Source organism: Bufo gargarizans, chromosome 3 (assembly GCF_014858855.1).
Source record: "Bufo gargarizans isolate SCDJY-AF-19 chromosome 3, ASM1485885v1, whole genome shotgun sequence".
NCBI lineage: Eukaryota > Metazoa > Chordata > Amphibia > Anura > Bufonidae > Bufo > Bufo gargarizans.
This window is the reverse complement of record NC_058082.1, coordinates 375020733-375043246: the sequence shown is the minus strand read 5'-3', so window position 1 is coordinate 375043246 and position 22514 is coordinate 375020733. Positions and strand designations below refer to the sequence as shown.

Below are 22514 nucleotides of genomic sequence, written 5' to 3'. Positions count from 1 at the left end.
GCAAGTGTCGGGGCCCACTGCCCCTAGGGGGCCCACTGTGCCCGCTCACTCTTGCAGCTGTGTCCTGTTCTGAATTCTAGTGCAGCTTACCCCAGCAATGCAGACAATTTTTCACCATGTGCACTGCTGGGGTGGGCGGCCCCAGGACCGGTTAAAGGACCTTCCTGATATCATCCAGCCATGTGACCAGTGGGGGAGGAGCCACAGAGAGCTGTGTTCCTGTACGGAAAAGAGTCACGTTGAAATGTGTTGCGGCCTAGCTGTGTGTGTCTCTCCCTGTGTGTCTGTCCCTGTGTGTGTGTGCGCATGTCCCTGTGTGTGTGTTTCTGTCCCTGTGTGTGTGGGTGTGCCTGTCCCTATGTGTTTCTGTCCCTGTGTGTGTGTGCATCTCCCTGTGTGTGTCATGTGCCTGTCCCTGCTGTGTGTCTGTTCCTGTGTGTATATCATCCCCTGTGTGTGGGGGGGTGTCTGTCCCTGTGTGTGGGTGTCTGTCCCTGTGTGTCTGTACCCCATTATCAGCACTAGTGTTATCTGTGGTTTTTACATAGGACTGCGGGTAACCATACCACATTTTTAGCACTAGTGTTATCTGTGGTTTTACATAGGACTGCAGGTAACACTACTACATTTTGTGTACTAAGATAGCCATCACTGAGTTATCCGTGCTATTACATAGGATTACAGGTAATATCTACTATATTATCTGTACTCAGAGAGCTATCATTTTGTAAGGGGGCCCACTGAAACTTTATCGCCACATGAACCTGGAGCCGGCCCTGGGGATAATAGTAGCAAGAACACAGCACTTAAAATTGTTCTCTACCAGCAGTGCAAACACATAGGCTATTCAAATCTTTCCCTTGTTGATATTAGCTTTACATGCTTATCATGAAAATCCTCCTAAATCCCTACAAGAGACAAGGACTACCCTGCCATAGTGAAGCATGAAATCAAGTTCAGATCACTCAAGAATTCATTGCACTCACAAAGGGTAGATTTAGCACATGTCCAGCATTTCCTCTAAGAGACACCCACCCAACTTGAGTTTTTGGGTCTGCTTCTATTGGAGTTTTCTGGTGGAAACTTCAGAAGAAATAGACTTGCAAAACTCGAGATGGGTGGGCTAAACCATTTAATAAATGTGTTGCAAAGTCTATATGCATATTTTTCTGACAATTGAGGCAGAATTCTGGCACATTTTTGAATAATACATTTCTACAATTATATTTTGCCTGAGTTAACAGAGTAAATACATTTTAATTTGTGAGACAACTCCTTTAAAAGACCACCACATTCCATAAAGAATAGCCTTATGTCCACATAGCGGGTCATTTACAAACAGATATACGCGTATATCTGTCGCAGATTGCAGCACAAAGGTTATTTACGTCACAATCTGCAACTTTTCCCTGCTCACGCCAGGTCTGAAAATGGGGGCGTGGCATGGGCAGGGAAGGGTGCAGGCTGGTAGGCCCGTCTCATTTATCATTTTCTAAAACATTTTTTGTTTTAGGCAAAGGAGCTGGCGTAGATTTAGACAGGTGGTGGATACAGGTGGTGGATACGTGGCTGCTTCCAGCTAAAGGGGTATTAGCACTGGTCTTAATAAAAGACCCCCATAGTTTCTATCCATGCTATTACCATGAGACGTATCGGCCGTTCTTCATCAACATCTATAGGGACATTGGTGCTCTGAATCCAAGTGTTGGTGCACAGATGTCGTAGTCTCACAAATGAATTTCTGACAAAAGAAAACAAGCACATAATTTAAAGGGATTTTACAGTTTTATCAAATAGAATATTTGTAGAAATTTCTTAACCTCTTAGCGATCAGCCTGTTTTGGGCCTTAATGGCCAGATTTTTTCATTTTCCATTGTCACCTTCCAAGAGCTAAAACCTTTTTTTTTTCTGTCTATGTAGTCGTATGAGGGCTTGTTTTTTGCAGGACCAGTTGTAGTTTTTAATGGTGCCCTTTTTGGGTACACATAACTTACTGATTAACTTTCATTAACTCTTTCTGGGAGGTAGAAAGGAAAACAGCAAAACCGCCACTGAGTTTTTGTTATAAATTTAGCGCCATTTTGTTGTTTTCTTTTTCGCTTTACTACTTTTGTACAATAAAAACCACTTAAAAAAAAAAAAAAAAAGAAAATGCTTTTGCATCGCTCGCATCCCAAGACTTAGAACATTTAGATTTTTCTTCCTCTGGAGCTGTGTGTGTACTTGATTTTTGCGGGACTACTTGTAGTTTTCATTGGTATCCTTTTGGGATACACAACACTTTTTGATCGCTTTTTATTTAGTTTTTTTGTGGCAACTAAGCAAAAAGCAGCAATTCTTGCATGTTTTTTATAGTTTTTTTTAAGGCGTGTATTTTCTAATACATTTTTAAACTTTTTTTTACCACAAAGGCACTATAAGAACGCTTGTAAGCAATGATCAGACATTACATCTTTGGAAGTTCATTTCCCTCAGGCAGAAGGTGAAGGACTTCTTTAACATTGTTGCTGCTAAATCCCTTTATAAGCTAAGGAATTTCATAAATTCTACTCTGTCCTATATAATCTAGAATATCATTCACAAAAAGGATTGCTTGACTTCACTCCTGGGTCGATTCTGATTAACTCAATCCTTTAATCCATTCATGCCCCCTCCAAATAACCTTGTAGCTCCATTCACTAAAGCGGAACTTGAAAGAGTTCTTAATTTCATTCCCACAGGCAAAAGTCCTGGGTCACATGGCCTACCAATTATTTACTACAAAATATCTGTCAATTACTTCAGCATTTTCTTAAAGTTTGAAACTCTCTCCTCAAAGATTAATCCCTTCTAACCCAATCTTTAGATGCTTACATCACAGTGCTTCATAAGGAATATAAAGATTCAGGCGTGGTATTATAGACAGATTTCCTTGCTAAATGAAGACCTCAAATGGTGGTCAAAACTCCTAGCATATCACATAGCCCTTTTGATATCTAATTTAATTGACCCTGAACAAGTTGGGTTTGTCTCTGGGAGGGAAATCATAATGTAAGGAGAGTCCTTAACATTATCTATACCACTAAACACAAGAAAGTCCCACTAGTCCTTCTCATTACTGATGCCAAATTGTGAGATCCATTCAGGGCTCTCCTAAGTGGTCCAAAACAGATCAGTTTTGCCCTAATGCATTATGAATGGAAAAGGATCTGCTCAGAATGAATCAGTTTTTTCTCAGTTTGCCTCCGTTTCGTCTCCATTCCGCTTTGGAGGCGGACACCAAAACGCTGCTTGCAGCGTTTGTGTGTCCGTCTGATGAAACTGAGCCAAACTGATCCGTTCTGACACACAATGTAAGTCAATGGAGATGGATCCATTTTCTATGACACAATCTGGCACAATAGAAAATTGATCTGTCCTCCATTGACTTTCAATGGTGTTCAAGACGGATCCATCTTGGCTATGTTAAAGATAATACAAACGGATCCGTTCTGAACAATGTAGACGGTTGTATTATCTGAACCGATCCGTCTGTGCAGATCCATGACGGATCCGCAACAAACGCAAGTGTGAAAGTAGCCTAAACCGATAAATACCTCAGCTATCTAAATTATACAAATAGGGCCTAGTAAATATGTCCAAAAAACCTATAAAGAGAAACTAATAACCCAAGTAGAATAAGACAAGAATATATAAAATATATAAAAATGTATTAAGAAATATACTCTTAATAAAATATACTCTAAAGGCCATATTTGTGCTAATGTCACTGAACAGTAAAACAATATACCACAACTCCAGAGTTTGCTAAATCTTCCTGAAGGTCTTTTCAGATTCTGATTTGCCATTGTAGCAATCCTACAAGCAGTTTTTTCTGAAATTGTTATTGGTCTTCCAGACCTTCTCTTGACATCCAAATGCTCCTATTAACTGATATGTCTTAATTACATTTAGAACTGAGGAAATGGCAAAATGAAAACACTTTCCTATCTTGTTATAGTTTTCCCCTGCTTTGTGAGCCTCAACCATTTTCAGAGTGTTAGACAGCTGCTTAGAACTCATAGCTGCGTTTTTTTTAGGAGAATGTTAGAGGAGTCTGGGTATTTATAAAGCTTTGAAATTTGCATCACCTAGCCTTTCCTAAAGATGATTATGAACAAGCATTAACACTAACAGGGTATTTAAGGTGTGAGACGTCAGTCAAAGTTATCTGAGCGCTCAAATCTCCTTTGGTTCCCAAACTTTTGCAATGTACTCTTTTCCTTTTTTGACTCTAAAATTGTACAAAACCAAAAATAATATGACGTCTTCTATTTCGGTGATGTCATCGGCGCAGGCGCACTGAGGGAGATCTGAGGAGACGAGCCTCCTCATCTCAGAGCGCCTGCGCCGAATCAACACAGGCGCGCGATTTTTGAAATGCCGACAGGGCTGGCCGGAGGAGGAGATCCCGGCTGGCCCTGTCAATCAACACGACGAGGGGGCGGATTTCTGCAGCAGCTACCAGCAAGTAGCCGCCCTACTTGCTGGTAGAGACCGAATTTACATATTATAAAACTTCGTTTTTTGCAGAAACTGCTGGATCAAAGTAAGTAACACAATTATATTGTCATATATCGCAATATAACTAATTTCACTAGCCCAAAAAAAAAAAATCACTTTAGTGGGGTAACAGAAGCCCTTTAACTAAAATGTTGAACAGTTTTTTTCATCTTTAACTTTAGGCCTTTTGGAGATAATTTCATCTACAACTTGCTTAAATGCTCACAGTAAGGCCTCATGCACACAACCGTTGTATGCATCCGTGGCCGTTGTGCCGTTTTCAGTTTTTTTTTTTCGCGGACCCATTGACTTTGAATGGGTCAGTGGAAAAATCGGAAAATGCACCATTTTGCAGCCGAGACCGTGATCCGTGTATCCTGTCCGTCAAAAAAATATCACCTGTCCGTCAAAAAAATATCACCTGTCCGTCAAAAAAATATCACCTGTCCGTCAAAAAAATATCACCTGTCCTATTTTTTGGACGGACAACGGTTCACGGACCCATTCAAGTCAATGGGTCCGTGAAAGAACACGGATGCACACAAGATTAGCATCAGAGTCCGTGATCCGTGGCCGTAGGATACTTTCATACAGACGGATCCGAAGATCCGTCTGCATAAAAGCTTTTTCAGAGCTGAGTTTTCACTTCGTGAAAACTCAGATCCGACAGTATATTCTAACACAGAGGCGTTCCCATGGTGATGGGGACGCTTCAGGTTAGAATATACTACGAACTGTGTACATGACTGCCCCCTGCTGCCTGGCAGACCCCCCTCTCCCCCCCCCCCCTGTAGTTGACACATTGGTAGCCAGCGCCCTCCCTCCCCTGTAGTTAACTCATTGGTGGCCAGTGGGCCCCCCCTCCCCTGTAGTTAACTCATTGGTGGCCGGTGCATTGCCTAATGATCTGTCACTTACCAGTAGGAGGAGCTCCCGGCCGGACACAGACATCGCAGCTTGCAGGTAAGTATGATGCTTCTACAAACTGCTAAGTAACCATGGCAACCGGGACTGCAGTAGCATCCCAGTTGCCATGGTTACCGATCGGAGCCCCAGCGATTAAACTTGGACTCCGATCGGTACTCTCCACTGCCACCAATGAAAGGGGGGTGATTTTAATTAGGAGGGGGAGGGAGGGGAGAGGGCCCACTGGCCACAAACAAGTTAACTACAGGGGAGGGAGGGGGGGCCCACTGGCCACCAACGAGTTAACTACAGGGGAGGGAGGGGGGGCCCACTGGCCACCAACGAGTTAACTACAGGGGAGGGGGGGGGCCCACTGGCCACCAATGAGTGAACTACAGGGGAGGGAGGGGGGGGCGGCCGCACTGGCCCCCAATGAGTTAAAAACAGGGGGCAGTCATGTACACAGTTTTTTAGTATATTCTAACCAGAAGCGCCCCCATCACCATGGGAACGCCTCTGTGTTAGAATATACTGTCGGATCTGAGTTTCACGATGTAACTCATATCCGACAGTATATTCTAACATAGAGGCGTTCCCATGGTGATGGGGACGCTTCAAGTTAAAATATACCATCGGATTGGAGAAAACTCCGATCCGATGGTATAAAAGGGACTCCTGACTTTACATTAAAAGTCAATGGGGGACGGATCCGTTTGCAATTGCACCATATTGTGTCAACGTCAAACGGATCTGTCCCCCATTGATTTGCATTGTAATTCAGGACGGATCAGTTTGGCTCCGCACGGCCAGGCGGACACCAAAACGACTTTTTTTTTCATGTCCGTGGATCCTCCAAAAATCAAGGAAGACCCACGGTCGAAAAAACGGTCACGGACCTACGGACCCCGTTTTTGTGGACCGTGAAAAAATACTGTCGTGTGCATGAGGCCTTACAGTACTTTTGACCAGGAGTGCCCAAACTTTTGCATGCTACTGTATAAATAGAAAACTTGTCTTACCTGTAATTTTACTTTCAAGTCCAAAGGCAGCACAGAGTGGGAGATTATGTCCCCTAGTCTCCACCCTATAATTAGCCCACCTAGAATACTAAATTAAGAATTAGTATAATTAATTGTTGGTGCTATATGAACCTTCTCTTACAGCTCACTCATGTGTTATATAGACGAATATCTGCAGAATTATTGATGTGTTGCCTTTGAACTCGAGGAAAGTAAAATTACCAGTATTTTCTAGTTTCTCATCATCCTCAGGTTAGCACAAAGCAGGATGTGAATAGCAAAAAAGAAAGGGAGGGTAAATTTTGTAGAGTGACAATAGAAAATTGGCCCTCTGTGCCCCAGGGGTGGAAGCTAAACAGGCAGATAAGGCCCTACCTGAAAAAGGAGAGGACTCCTACATATAATAGAATTTGGTTTAATACCTAGACACTGGCGCATGACACATGTCCCTAATATGAGGGAATGGTATCAGGAAATGTTGTATATTGCTAGAATGGAGGAGATCTCATCAGAAGCAAATGAAGAGTCCTCCAAATACCTCAAGATTTGGTCGAAATGGATAGATTGTCAGGAATTCGTTGGCTTACACTCCATACTCACAACTCCATACCCACAACTCACAACTCTTTTCTCTCTCCTTGCTTCCCCTTTCTTACTTCACTCTCTTTTCTTTAAAGGGGTATTCCCATCACAATGATCACTGTTAAATCTCTTAATGATTTGACAGTGATAATTTTTCTAAATACATTTTATTACCCAATTCCCACCCTTTTTGAGAAAATAAGTCCCCTCTTACCTGATTGTTGTCTTTCGTCTCCCCTGGTTATGGCCACCTCTCCTGTCGAACCCCGCCGGGCCGCGCTTGCGCAGAAGACTGAAGATTCTTTCCCGGCCGGGCCACGCAATGTCCTGAACGCGCACGCCGCCTCGCATGCGCCATGATGACTTCTTCCTGGCCAGTATAGTACAGAGCCGCGAACGCGCACGCCGGCTCTGTACTATACAGGCCAGGAATAAGTCACCATAGCGCATGCGCGGCGTGCGTGTTCAGGCCATTGCGCGGCCCGGCCGGGAGAAAAACTTCAGTCTTCAGCGCAAGCGCGGCCGAATCCAGGAAGTGAACGTCGCGCTGGACGAAGGCAAGTATGAAAACTGAAGATGGGAATACCCCTTTAATTAATAAAAAACAGATCTATGGTATCACCTGAGGTAACTCCCAGAGTAACATCATTTGGAGGAAAAAAAAAAAACTCACATAATCATTGACAACGTTTATTCCACTGCCCTAAATGTAGATGTAATGGAAAAAAGGAACTTAAAATGAAAATCACCAATGACCACTTGTAAGAGAATAAGGCTACTTTCACACTTGCGCTTGATCGGATCCGTTCTGAACGGATCCGATCATATTAATGCAGACGGAGGCTCCGTTCAGTAGGGATCCGTCTGCATTAATAACTTAGAAAAATTTCTAAGTTCGCAAGTAGCCTGAGCGGATCCGTTCAGACTTTCAATGTAAAGTCAATGGGGGACAGATCCGCTTGAAGATTGAGCCATATGGGCTCATCTTCAAGCGGATCCGTTCCCATTGACTTACATTGTAAGTCTGAACGGATCCGCACGCCTCCGCACGGCCAGGCGGACAGCTGAACGCTGCAAGCAGCGTTCAGCTGTCCGCCTGGCCGTGCGGAGGCGAGCGGAGGCTGAACGCCGCCAGACTGATGCAGTCTGAGCGGATCCGCTCCATTCAGACTGCATCAGGGCTGGACGGAGGCGTTCGCGTCCGCTCGTGAGCTCCTTCAAACGGAGCTCACGAGCGGAATTGCGAACGCAAGTGTGAAAGTAGCCTAAGAAAGACAAGGTCTCAGGTCTGAACCAACGTCTCTGGTGATAGGTGGCTGATTAGTGAACAGCCAGGCTGCCATTTTATATAATATTGGTGATGACATTTAACTGTCTGGAAGCTCACTGACAAAATCAACAGCAGGGAGAGACAAACTGCACAGGAGAAGAATATTCTCCCAGAGGCTTGAATAGATTCTATCTAACAGTTTACTGAAGGAAAATGTAAACACTGACTGAGATGGTCTTTAAAGACTATGTACACCTTTGGGGGCATTTTTTTTGTATTGCACTAAACTCATTTTGAGGTAAAAATCTGTTTTTCAATTCGTCTTTATGAAAAGTAAGTAGCCCCTTTTCTGTACATAGCTGAGATGCACTAGTAGCAGCCTCTGGATTTTCTCTCTTTTCCGTCAGTTGGGGAGCTGATGGGCTCCTTATCTCTACTCTCTGACATTATAAACACTCATTATAGTTTAGTTCTTATCTTACTGATAAGAATGTGGCTTAAATAATTAGTAGTAGTTTAGAGATAAGGTTTATTAGATGACTGGCACAAAGTGAAAATGAAAGTACCGGTCACACAGTTAGAAAAACAGTTAACCCTTGTGACAGAACATCTCAATATTTTTAATAAAGGCCAATTGAAAATATGTTTTTTAGCCAAAAATGAGTAAAATGCAATCATAAACAAAAATCGCCTCCGAAGGTCTACATAACCTTTAAGGTATCAGCCTGTTGTGATAGAAACATTACTTGTCATGCCCTGCTCAGGTTATGTGCGGAGGTCTGCCAGGTTAGCAGCATGTGTGTAGTTTTTTGTTTTGGGTTTGGAGTTGAGCTGTATCCGCCTCCCTTCAGGGGCACTGGGTGGGGTCGTTTGTATGAGTTTAAATTACACCCCTTCCCAGTGTCCTGTGCGGGTTATAGCTTCTATCTTTGTCTGAGGAAGGAAGGATTTGCTGTTTCTGCTCAGCTACAAGATAAGTTGGTTTTGTTTTCTTTTTGTGTTCTGTCTAGGCTGTTAGAGAGACACCTGCCTCCTCCAGATCCTGAGGAAGCAGGCTGTCTCTTTCCCCCTTTCCACCATCTTAGGGATTTTAGGGAATCTGCAGCCTTAGGAACGGGGGCACGTTGATTCCCACCTTTAGGGTCTGAACGCGGGCACAGAAGTCCAGGGAGAGCTGTTATGGATTTGTTAGGAGGTGACCTTTATCCCCAGCTTCTGGCCTAGATGCTTGTTTTGTGGTTTTCCGTGTGTCTATTGTATCTTGTATCCTACCCAGTGTGACATTACTGTAATGATCAGTCCTGGATGTGGAAGAAATATCAAAAAATCTCTTAGAGAAACACCACAGTCCATGAGAGGCCATGTTTGCTTCTCCTCTAAGATCATGAGGACAACAAGAAAATTATTCAACTCAAAGAAAGCTTAATCAGTATCAAATTTGCATCCTGCAGAGCACAAATTCAACTACAGCTGAGCTTGGCAATTCCAAAACTGGAGCTCATTATTATTCCTAGAAATGTGAGAAATTCAGAGCAACTCTGATGACATATGACTTCGATCTGATATAAGCTAACCAATAGCTACATCACTCGGACTGGGTTATTGGAGCTTGAAAATATTATGCTAGGGTCCATGATACACTGGACTTCTTGGTAAGTTCCTTTAACTTCTGCAGAAACATCTGCAGAAACTAAAATTTGGTTTTCATAATGGCCTCTTGCAAGGTGCTCCACCTTTATCCATAGGATACCCCCAAAGCGTGGCATGCACTTTATGACAGAGTCACCTCCCCTAGGCCTGAAGGCATACCTGAATCCAAAACAGAATGTAATATCAGGTGCCAGGGTTCTCCACCATAGCGTGACAAGCACATGATGCCACGGACAACCCTCTAGGACCTAAGGCACATCTGAAATCAACATAGCCTGTAACATACTAGATGCCAGGGCCACCCCCCAAGGCATGCAATTCTTTAAGACTCAGTGGAAATGGATCTAATGCATCTTTCTTGGGGATTCATCTTATGTGCATCAAAGATCTTTTTTATGGGTCAACAGAAACAGGTGGACTTTAGCAAATTTGAAGGAGGGGGTCTTCTGAAGACTTGCAAGATCTATCCACCTGACATAAATGCAAACCAAAATGATAGAACTTCTTTACTCTTCAAAATAGAATCATCAGAAAGACCTTCAATATGTTTCTCACAAGCAGTGGAGTCAGGAAATAGAGATTCTTTACAGTTCCTAGAGTTTAAGAATGACTTTCACTGCTGATAAAACAGCTACCCAAGACGTCACAAGAAGAAACATTGCTTGCTGCATAATTCCACTACTTCCTGGGGGAAACCACCATATCTGCAGAAATCAGAGAAGTACTGTTATGTTCTGATAGTAGTGAACACCTAATGCAAAGACTCCATGTAAATAACTGTTGTCCCATGAAAGAAACCTCTACCTAAGGAGAAGTAAAGGAACCTTGATTGAAGGCTATAACACTGGTAAAATGTAGAAGGCACAAGCGCACCATCTGTATTAGACCTTTACCTCAGCTGGAAAGTCATCAAATATGAGAACACAAACTGATAATTCACAGACAAAAAAAAAAAAAAGATTCAAGAACTCTAAGCCAGGACAAAGAATAGTAGCATATATATCTACAGACTCAACTGTCCAGCGGTTTAAAAAGAAAGCAAGAAGACAGCTGCATAGGCTACACCAGCCAGGGAGGAGAAAGCCAGAGCAGGGGTACCATGTAAACTTACTTAAACCATGGAAAGACAGGGAGGAAAGACAGGGAGACCAGTACGGACAACAGCCCCCGGCCGAGTTTTCTGGGGCTAGAGTTTCCAGTCCCATAGTCTGATACAAGGGAAGCAGTTGCCACTGTAAGGATTGCTGACAACCTTTCCTCTAAACAGACTCAGGAGGCTAGGGAGTTCGTCAGCAGAAACACGGATCATCCGACATGACATTGTCACCGAGCCTCAGGCCAGAATCCGTTTGAAACCATACCGGGTGCCTGAGAGAAGTGCAGCTGATGTTACAGCTAGGTGTCATTGAGGAGTCAAAAAAGTGAATGGGCCAGTCTGATAGTCTTGATACCCAAGCCTGATGGGACGTTACAATTCTGTAACGACTTCCGCAAACTTAATGAGGTTTCCAAGTTCGACGCATATCCCATGCCCGGAGTGGATGAGCTTATTGAGAAGTTAGGCCAAGCCCGGTATTTTTCTGTTTTGGACCTCACCAAAGGCTACTGGCAGGTACCCTTGACGGAGGCTGCCAAGGAAAAAACGACTTTCTCTACACCAGCTAGTATCCATGGTTTCTTCCTGATGGGGACAGTCGGCCCTTACGTGACCAGGCTCTTGACATCGCCAATAGACCATCAGAGCTGAGGCCGTAGGGAGTATATCCAGAGCGGATTTTGCTGTACTTAGCCTCCTGGTCGAGGGTGGAGACTTCCGGGGTTTAACTTCCCCCCCAAAAGAACCCTCCTGTAGATTTGTGGCTGCCTCATAGTACTCCACCAAGTCGACCATCTCTAGGACATTACCAGGAGACGCCAGGCTGATCCAGTGCTGGAGAGGGTACGGCAAAGCCCTCCAGAACACATCCGCCAACAGACGGTCCAGCATAGCAGTGGGACATCAGGCTGCAGCCATTTTTGCAACCGATGTAGCAGATAACAATACTGCGGTCTGGCGGGTTCAGCCGGGTAAAATTCTTAATGACGCACCCACTGGGCCCGGACCAAAACATTCACCCGCAATCTTGCCAGAATCTCACCTTTTACAGTCAGGTAGTCGGCCGCTTGATCATCTGGTAGGTCAAAAAACACCTGCTGGGGTCCAGACGCCAGGAACGGAGCGACGACTTCAGCCCATTGGTCTTGGGGTAACTTCTCCCTCATGGCCACCTTTTTAAATACCGCCAGAAAAGTCTCAAGGTCATCCGAGGGGGTCATCTTAGGGATCGCCGTGCGGACAGCTTTTCAGGCATTGTGGACATTCTGGGAAGCTCCTACCGCTTGTAACGCCATCACATGCTGTAATAGCAGCTGGTTGGTTTCTTGCTGCTGCTTGTTAGCCTCCTGCTGCTGCAAGTTAGCCTCCACGAGGGCTTTCATGACCGCCTCCATTTTGTCAGGAGACATGGGCCTCAACCTTGCCGGCTTGATATAAGACATACACCCGTGCCCAGAAAAACTAAAACTTTTCGGCCTTCAGGCCAGCCTCACTGCGTGTGCACACATCCTTCACCAATTGTCGCTCTGGTAGGCAGGTTAGCGGATGCAGTATAGAGGCAATAACAAAGTCTTTAAATTAAACAGTTCAGTGTTTATTCACACATTAAGTAAGTGACAAAAAAAAATCAATTTCCAGAAAAAATAGAAACCTTGATTCTGGTGTTTGTTTACACCAGGCAGTAACACAGAAGTCCTTCTATAAAGCAGAGTCCACGTGCTTTCACACAAACACGTTAGCAGGCCTTAATCCCGGCCCAAACTCCCAGGCCCCAACACAGAGACTGGTAGCGCTCCACTGTCAGAGAGGAGTCATCCACACCACCTGACAGTGCTGCCTGTGCTTTATATCCCAAACCAAGACTCAGCCTGGAACGTGGGGAGCAGCCACCCACCCATCACTTTGACTACTCCCAATAAGAGCCGTCTCGGAATAGCTTTGCAGCCAATACTAAAACAGCTGAAGTGTCAGACTGGAAAATGCAAAACTGACACTTTGAGAAAAAACGTCTCTTACCTCACCGAGGCCAAAGAACCTCTGTGACACGTACCGACCATCAATGACGACCCCTTGTTCCTTCCTACAACCCGCATAGTGAAGAAACTACTCACCAGCAGGAGGTAGACCTGGAGCAGGACCTGAACCAGCAGGTGGTGGCATACTTGGACAGCACCCTGCCACCCCACATTGAAGATCCGCTGGACTACTGGGTAGCCAAACTGGATTTGTGACCGCAACTAGCAGAGTTTGTCCTGGAAAAGCTGTCCTGCCCGGACAATATGGTGGCATCAGAGCAGGTGTTTAGTGCGGTAGAGGCAATAGTAACCCCAAGGAGAACTCGCCTGTCCACCCAAAATGTGGAGAGACTGACCTTTGTCAAGAAGAATCAGGCGTGGATCAGCCAGTATTTTCAACCACCAATTCCTGATGCATCAGACTAGATAATCCATAATGCCACACCAACACTTTGATGAAAGAGACCGGTTTCTTCTGACTACCTGCCTCAGCTACTACTGATGCTGCAAACTGCCTGATGCCACACATCTGGTGCCTAGTGCTCCTTCTTGCACCCACCTTCGTCAGCGGGTACTGTTATTGCCACCCACCACCCCACTCTGTTACCGCCCCTTATGCTGCTGCCATAACCATACTATGCCACCTTGCCACTCTGTGGTATCATACTGTTGCTGCTGCTGCTACTTCCATCTCCACATTATGTCACCATGCTACTCTGTGGCCTTCTGCTGTTGCTGACATCTACAGACTCTGTCATTGTGCCACTCTTTCAAAGAGTTTTTTTTTTTTTTCTGGCAAAAATGATGGGTGACTGAAAAACTCCTTTTGCTGAATGGACCGAATGACGTTATGTGAGGTCGTGTGACGTCTAAAAGTGTGAGGAAAACATATATTATGAAACAACAAATATACAAAAGTACATCATACTGCTGCCATCTACAGACTCTGTCATTTTGCCACTCGGTACCCTTCTCCTGATGCTGCTGCTGCATCCGCCACCTCCAGACTCTGTCATTGTGCAACTCAGTGGCTTTCTCCTGATGACGCCACCTCCAGACTCTGTCATTGTGCCACTCTGTGCCCTCCTCATACTGCCGCCACCTCCAGACTCTGTCTTTGTGCTACTCGATAGCCTCCTCATACTGCTGCTAAATCCAGACCCTGTCATTGGGCCACTCTGTGGTCTCCTCATGCTGCTTCCACCTCACCACTGTTATAGGTCCACTCTGGACTTCTCATGCTGTTCCCACCCTCCCCACTTCATGACTGGTCCACTATTTTGCCTTTCGGCCTGGTTGACATTATCATTTATTTGACCTTTCTTCTCATGAGACACACAATGGATGATGTCTGTGTAGCAGCTGTAAGGCCTGTATGGTCCTATCAGAATTGGCTTATGATTTGGTAGCCAAAAGCAGGAGTAGGTAGAAAACACAGAAGACATGCAAATATTCCATTCACAGGTCATCTCTGTTTTACATTCACTCTTGTTTTGTTTTTTTGGGCATTAGCAATACTGATGGATTATTGAGCAAATGCTGACTAAGTGAAGGCATATGCTCCACAGACAGGATCAATTTTTTGTTGGTTATTGTTCCGACGGATCAGAGGAAGGGCAAATTAATCAGCGACTCTGTGCAGGGGGCTCTACTTGTATGCGCATTTAATAGAATGGGTTCTGATAACATCTATGTGGAATAAGCTGGCGATGGGGTAAAAAGGAGTGCACTTCTTCTTGGCACTAACATCGAACTGTAAGGCTGAGTTCATATTTTAGCTTTTTGGTCAGTTTTGGCCCCGTGACTGCCCTAATAAGTGAAGTGTGCAGTGATTTTAAGAGCGACGCTTGTCATCTGCATGTCACTACCAAAATAGACTCCCTACGCGTGTTACTATAAGGAACAGTGTTCTACACCACTGTAAAGGCTCTCAGCAGCCAGGAAATAGACGTTTTTAACGCAAATAAATTTGTAACTAAGCAAATTCTTCCCAAAAATTCGACAAACCAGCCGAGTTGAATTTTTTAAAAAATTCGCTCATCTCTATTTGTGAGTATGGAATAAAACCTATGGTTTTACCTACCAGTCTGCATTATTTACTCATTAGGAGAAACAAAATGGCCACTGTCCCATCAGTTCGCACAAAACCTGTCCTGATCACACACAAGGACAAGTTACTTTACAGCACTGAGGTTATGAGCTGCCTCATCCTCCTATCTGTTCTATTTGTCAGGGATTATGATCCTGAATACAGATGATAAGATCTTCAGCTGAATCTCTGGGGAATTTAGTTCATGAGGAGACAGTTAGTACAGAGAGGATGGACAGGACAGACTGTGGTAATGTGTTGCTGTGGTAATGGAGACTGTAAACAAGTTTTGCTGCTCATCCTGCACACCTCACTCTCCTCTCATGTCTCCTCATCTTCTCCATTCCCACAGAGATTCACCTGTATTCAGGATCATGATTCCTGACAAGTAGAACATAGAGGAGGATGAGGCAGCTCTATGGCTCATTGTGGTGAAGTATCTTGTCCTCCTGTGTGACTAGGACAGGTTTTGTGTGGACTAATAGGACGGCGGCCATTTTATTTCTCCTGATTGCTCCCTAGACAAAACAAGCCATTCTAAGTAATGAAAGGTATTTGGGAATATATTTATTATAAAATAATATTTAAGTATTTTCATTTTTTAAATTCCTGGAGAACCCCTTTAAGGATCCTGGAGCTTCAAAGAGAAATGTTCAGGAATAATGCTAGATAGTTCTATTTTCCAGTAGGGTTACTGGAACAATACCATAACAGACATAGGACAACTAATAAAAACTGAATTTACACACAACTACACACAACCTATTACAAAAAACACAGGCCCTGTGAATCAATACTACAAATAAGAGCAGGGCAGGAGCATAATTTATCTTTACATGTCATCATTTTTAGGTTGTATTGTAGTTACCTGGGCACAAATGAATCTGTCTTCTGTAGAGTAGTGGGATCCAGTTCAAACAGTGAGGCAATATCATTTCCATGTGGTACAGCAACAAGGCGGTACTTAATCTTCTCCCCTGCATTCCTGCGGTTGGCACGACTGTTCACTACCTGAGAGAAGATCGGTGGTCAATGAAGAGATGTCAGAAGCTGAAAGTTGAGAGATAAAGAAAGAAAAAGCCAAGAGAAAGAAAAGAAATAAATCTACTAAGAGGAATAAAATTTATAGTTGTGTTAAATAATTCAGGAATACCCAGGAAAAAGAAGGCAGAGAATCCGGAATTTAACTGATTTACAGTAATAAATAAGGAACAACAGAGAGACATTAAAACTACAGAATAAGGATATGAAATACTAAGGAATATATTAAGAAAAGAAGAACATGTAGACTACGGCAGGAGGGAAAAACAGAGCAGAAATAAGATGCCATAGAAAAAGGTCACTTTTCTCATATTGAGACACTAACAAGTCTAGGGATGTTTGGCAAACCAATTTTTTATTTTTTTTTAAAGGGGACCTGTCACCTCTCCTGACATGTCTGTTTTAGTAACTACATACATTTCCCATGTTATAACAATTTTGAAGCATTTATTCTTGTGACTCTATGCTATGCCTTTCCTGTATTAGTCTTACTAGAAGTTTATGAATAAAGGAACAAATAGGTGTTAACAGTTGGGTATGTTACCAATATGTCGCTGCACAGTCTGACACCGACAACACTCATTAAACAGTGTCCAACTGTGCAGGGACACACTCCTAATTGTTAACACTTAGGCCCCTTTCACACGGGCGAGATTTCCACGCGGGTGCAATGCGTGAGTTGAATGCATTGCACCCACACTGAATCCTGACCCATTCATTTCTATGGGGCTGTGCACATGAGCTTTGATTTTCACGCATTACTTGTGCGTTTGCGTGAAAATCGCAGCAAGCTCTATATTCTGTGTTTTTCAAGTGAATGGGGCCGCGTGAAAATCGCAAGCATCCGCAAGCAAGTGCGGATGCGGTGCGATTTTCACGCATGGTTGCTAGGTGACGATCGGGCTGGGGACCCAGTCTGTATTATTTTCCCTTATAACATGGTTATAAGGGAAAATAATAGCATTCTGAATACAGAATGCAAAGTAAAATAGTGATGGAGGGGTTTAAAATAAAAAATAAATTAACTCACCGAGTCCACTTGATCGCGTAGTTGCAGATCTCTGTCTTCTTCTGTAATGTTGAGCTGCCGGCTAAGGACCTGTGGTGACATCACATCACATGATCCAATCACATGGTCCCTCACCATGGTGATGAACCATGTGATTGGACCATGTGATGAGCACAGTGACGTCATCAAAGGTCCTATTCCTGTGCATAGCAAAGAAGCAGATAATGGCCAATGGGATAGAGAAGGCGCTCATAGGGTAAGTAAATTCAACAAAACAAATCTCTAATAAAATAAATGGTTTGCTCACCTATTGCGGTTGCATCAATTGGATGCAACTGCAATGGAGATCGAGTGTAAATAAGAGATGGTTGGTGCAGCCAAGATTCGTCCTAACACCTTGGGCAAGAGCCACCTTGCCACTAGGGTAATGGAAATGAAGAGAAGTACGCTGAACCTTAAGTGGAGCGTATGGACTGCTGGGGGCGCACGAAACAACCGATCAAAGACAGGGTTTTAGTTTCAGTAATGTTCCATTTATTCGTAAGACAAAAACATGGAACGCTTCACGAATTTGCTTCACTTCGGCAGCACATATACTAAAATTGGAACGATACAGAGAAGATTAGCATGGCCCCTGCGCAAGGATGACACGCAAATTCGTGAAGCGTTCCATGTTTTTGTCTTACGAATAAATGGAACATTACTGAAACTAAAACACTGTCTTTGATCGGTTGTTTCGTGCGCCCCCAGCAGTCCACATGCTCCACTTAAGGTTCAGCGTACTTCTCTTCATAGCAAAGAAGAAGACAGAATAGATGCCGGCTGCGCGATCAAGTGGATTAAGGTGAGTTAAATTATTATTATTATTATTATTTTTTTAACCCCTCCAGCCCTATTGTACTAAGCATTCTGTATTCAGAATGCTATTATTTTCCCTTATAACCATGTTATAAGGGAAAATAATACAATATACACAACACCTAACCCAAACCCGAACTTCTGTGTTCCCGCAACGCACCCGCACCTTTTCCCGCAACGCCCGTGTGAAACCAGCCTTAGGGTCCATTCACATGTTTGCAAAATGGGTCTGCAATCATTTTGCGGTATGGGTGTGGACCTATTAATTTTTAATGGGGCTGCAAAAGATGCGGACAGCACACGGTGTGCTGTCCGCATCAGCACTTCCATTCCGCGGGCCTGGAAAAAATAGAACATGTTCTATTCTTGTCCGCAGCCACAGACAAGAAAAGGCATTTCTATCATAGTGCTGGCCATGTGCGGTCCGCAAAATGCGGAACGCACAAGGCCGGTGTCCGTGTTTTGCGGATCCGCAATTTGCGGACCACAAAATACTTGCGGACGTGTGAATGGACTCTTAGTTGTATCTTTATTCGGAAACTTTTACCAGGAATAATAGAGCAATGGCACAACATTCATAATTCATAAGAATAAATGCTCCAGAAATATTATTTCCTGTGGAATCCAATTATTTGCTAAAATAGACATGCAGGAGTGGTAACATCATCTCTGCAGTGTTACAGTGAAATGAAAATGAAATGGCAGCATTGGGTATTAGTTTGAGAGGTGTAGATTAATTTCTTCTCGCCTGGGAGCTGGACTAGATATGTCATTTCAGGAATGTAGGTCTTGTTTTTTTGTGAGTAATAGGGCAATGTATTATATAACAATCTCCGGGTATCTACATCGTCCATTCTTTGCGTCATAGATTGCATTACCTTTCTCCTTGGCAAGCATTGTAAAATATTTTAGCTTATACTGCACATTTCAAGATCAAGTTGCGTTTTGCTAAACTGTTATGTTCTTTTATTAAAACATGGATAAAAAACTCTTTAGTAGAAAGAAATACTTACAGATGACGTTACTGCATAAGATGAGCCAGACTTCGATTCTGGGGCATCCCCTTTATAGGTAGGGTTTTCCTTAAAAAAATGAATTAAAATTATACTTAACTTGTGCAGAATAAGGGAGAAAAAAAAGAGAGGGACTGTCATAACAGATGTATTCTTTCACAGTAAATGTATTATGAGTGATGTTAAAATGTAGAGGAAGCACAATAACATTTTATCTCCACCACTACCATCAGAATGCAGCTTTCCATCCACACAGCTGTCGCTACCTACTTGAATGATCCACTTTAAATAGTAGTACAAAACTTGACGGTCCCTAATATGACTAAGTGCAGGGTCCTAAAACTAGTGGGGTAAAAGAGTAGTCAGACAGAAAGAGGTCCAAACCAGACAGGCAAAACCAGGATGGGGACAGAATCCAAAAGCTAAGTCAAAATCAGGCCAGAGTCCTAACCAGAGATGGCAGAACGAACACAAAATATAAACACTGACTCAAATTCCAGAGTCAGTGCCAAGAGATCATTTCAGATAATGATCAGCAGTCAGTGGCAAGGTCACACCAGTGAGGCTAAGAATACCAATCTCAGGCACCTGCTACAAGCAGCTGCCTGTTTAAATCTACCACTGACTGGAAGCATGTGACGTCAGTACCAAGTCTGATTGGCCCCGTGTCCCTGCTCCCGCATAGGCGACCGGCTCAATTGTCAGTGAGGCTGGTGGCCACAGTAATGGAACGACCACTGGCTGCACTGCAACAGAGAGGCCAGGCTCGCCACATTAACATAACTAACCCACCTACTTTCCACCCATATTACAAAACTGGAGTGAGTGGTGTAAAAATGCAAAAAGTAAAAAAAAAAAAAATGCGCGAGTGTAAAAAGTCGCAACTTTTTGCGCAATCGCTTTCATTTTAATGCTATCATTCTGGAGTGAGGGTATGATAAATCAGGGCCAATGTGCTTTGACTCTATTTTCTTTTGTCTAAATGAACACTGTAATATAAGGACTCATCCGGATTGAAAAACAATAAGATTATCTAGCCAATAATGAGAGTCCATTTCTTCTTGTAAGGCTTCATGTACTCATCTGTATCTGTATTTTGGCAAAATATGGATACCATCAGTGTATATTCCGCATTTATCTCACTCCCATCGATATAAATGACTATTCTTGTCTGCAATATGGACAAAAATAGGACATGTTCTATAACTTGCAAATGGCCACATGGATCCGCAAAAAATACTGTTGTGTGCATGGCCCCACTGAATTGAATAGGGCAGTGTGCTATCTGCAAAAAAAGTGGATAGCTCGTGGATGAAAAACACAGGTATGTACATGAAGCCTAACAAATCAAAGGAATTGCATAAGTGTGTGAAATGGAAACAGCAATATTCAAATAAAATACTGAATTTTTCGGACTATAAGATGTACTTTTTTTTTACCAAAAGTGAAGGGAAAATGTTGTCTTATAGTCCAAATGCTAATGACCACTTCCATTATGGAAGCGGTCAACCGCATGCAGGAGACGCAGGCAGCAGAACCCTCCCTGCTTCTTCTGGGTCCCACTCTGCACTGTGTCCTGATGACGTACCGTGTCAGGATGTAGTGCACGTAGGTGCGCACTATGACCTGACACTGTACGACATAAGGTCACAGTGCAGCACGGAAGAAGAGCAGGTGAGTGGCAGCGCCGTCCGGAGCAAGGCTATTAATCTAGGATCTCTTATTAGATGATCTAAGACATAACTTTTATTCTTAGTTGCTGATCAAAATGAAAATAAAATGATAAGATGCAGGTGCAATATTTCATGGAGGTAGGTGCCTAGGTTATGGTATCTTGCTGGATTAGGAAGGTGACCGCAGTAAAGCAACTGGTAGCTGGTGCTTTCTGCAGTACAGCAGCCAATAAATGGTACATTAAGCCACAATCTGTAGGTGCACATACGATTCTGTCAGCCTGTGGTACTATAGGTTCTGTCCCTACTACTTGATACTGCAGATAAAGCGGAAAAGCACCCTGGCGCGGCTGTAGTCGGAGCACCCGCTCTGAAAAGAGTGACCACCATCCACCTGGAACCTCGGACCTAGGCTCCCTAAACCTCCCCTTAACGCTACCCTCATCTCCAACACGTATACCAGGCTGAGGAAAGCAAATGGCAGTGGCAAGTGTGATGTGCAGAACAGGTTTTTCAATACAGAGATATTTAACCCTTTCAGCCCCGGAGGTTTTGTTTTTCACTCCCTGCCTTTCTGGGGCCATAACTTTTTTATTTTTCTGTTTACATAGCTGTATGATGGCTTGTTTTTTTTTTTTTTTGTGGGACAAGTTGCACTTTCTAATTCCATGATTTATTACTTTTTGGGGAAAAATTTTGGGGAAAAAATGCAATTTGGCATTTTTTTTAATATTTTTTTGCTTTTACGGCATTCCCTATGTGATAAAACTGACCTGTACTTTTAGGGCTCTTTCACACTTGCGTTGTCCGGATCCATCGTGTACTCCATTTGCCGGAAGTGCCCACCGGATCTGTAACACCGCAAGTGAACTGAAAGCATTTGAATACTGATCAGTCTTCAAAATGCGTTCAGTGTTACTATGGCAGCCAGGACGCTATTAAAGTCCTGGTTGCCATAGTAGTAGTGGGGAGCGGGGGAGCAGTATACTTACCGCCAGTGCGGCTCCCGGGGCGCTCCAGAATGACGTCAGAGCGCCCCATGCGCATGGATGACGTGATCCATGTGATCACGTCATCCATGTGCGTGGGGCGCCCTGACGTCACTCTGAAGCGCCCCGGGAGCCGCACGGACGGTAAGTATACTGCTCCCTCGCTCCCCACTACACTTTACCATGGCAAAAAGGACTTTAGCGTCCTGGCAGCCATTGTAACAATTCAGAAAAAGCTAAACGTCGGATCCGGTAATGCGCCGAAATGACGTTTAGCTTAAGGCCGGATCCGGATTAATGCCTTTTAATGGGCATTAATTCTGGATCCGGCCTTGTGGCAAGTGTTCAGGATTTTTGACCGGAGCAAAAAGCGCAGCATGCTGCGGTATTTTCTCCAGCCAAAAAACTTTCCGGTCCTGAACTGAAGACATCCTGATGCATCCTGAATAGATTTCTCTCCATTCAGAATGCATTGGGATAATCCTGTTTAGGATTCTTCCGGCATAGAGCCCCGACGACGGAACTCTATGCCGGAAAAGAACATCGCAAGTGTGAAAGAGCCCTTATTCTCCAGGTCAGCATGATTACGGCAATCTTTTAAAAAAAATAATGTTTTCTTTTCGCCACCATATTCTGACCCCTATAATTTATTTTGCAGTTATGTATATGGAGCTATGTGAGGTGTGAGGGCTCTTTTTTGTGTGGTAATCGGAACTTTTCATTTATACCAGTTTGGGGTGTGTATGACTTTTTGATCACTTTTTAGGGAGGTAAAGTGACCC

General features: G+C 43.7%; 1 protein-coding gene and 1 non-coding gene across 3 annotated transcripts in view; one reads left to right on the top strand and one right to left on the bottom strand.

Moving 5' to 3' along the window:
• The window catches only part of ITPR3 (inositol 1,4,5-trisphosphate receptor type 3), a 498562-nt gene that overhangs the window by 333044 nt on the left and 143004 nt on the right, over positions 1 to 22514 (bottom strand). For both annotated transcript variants that reach the window (XM_044288135.1, XM_044288136.1), the window contains exons 10-12: positions 19071 to 19139; positions 16018 to 16160; positions 1642 to 1741 (exon numbers count right to left, since the gene is read on the bottom strand). In XM_044288135.1, coding sequence (XP_044144070.1) covers positions 1642 to 1741; positions 16018 to 16160; positions 19071 to 19139 — 312 coding nt within the window. The remainder of the gene's footprint in view (positions 1 to 1641; positions 1742 to 16017; positions 16161 to 19070; positions 19140 to 22514) is intronic.
• Positions 17771 to 17878, top strand: LOC122933507. Its single transcript, XR_006388462.1, has one exon. It is a non-coding gene; the product is annotated as a U6 spliceosomal RNA (small nuclear RNA).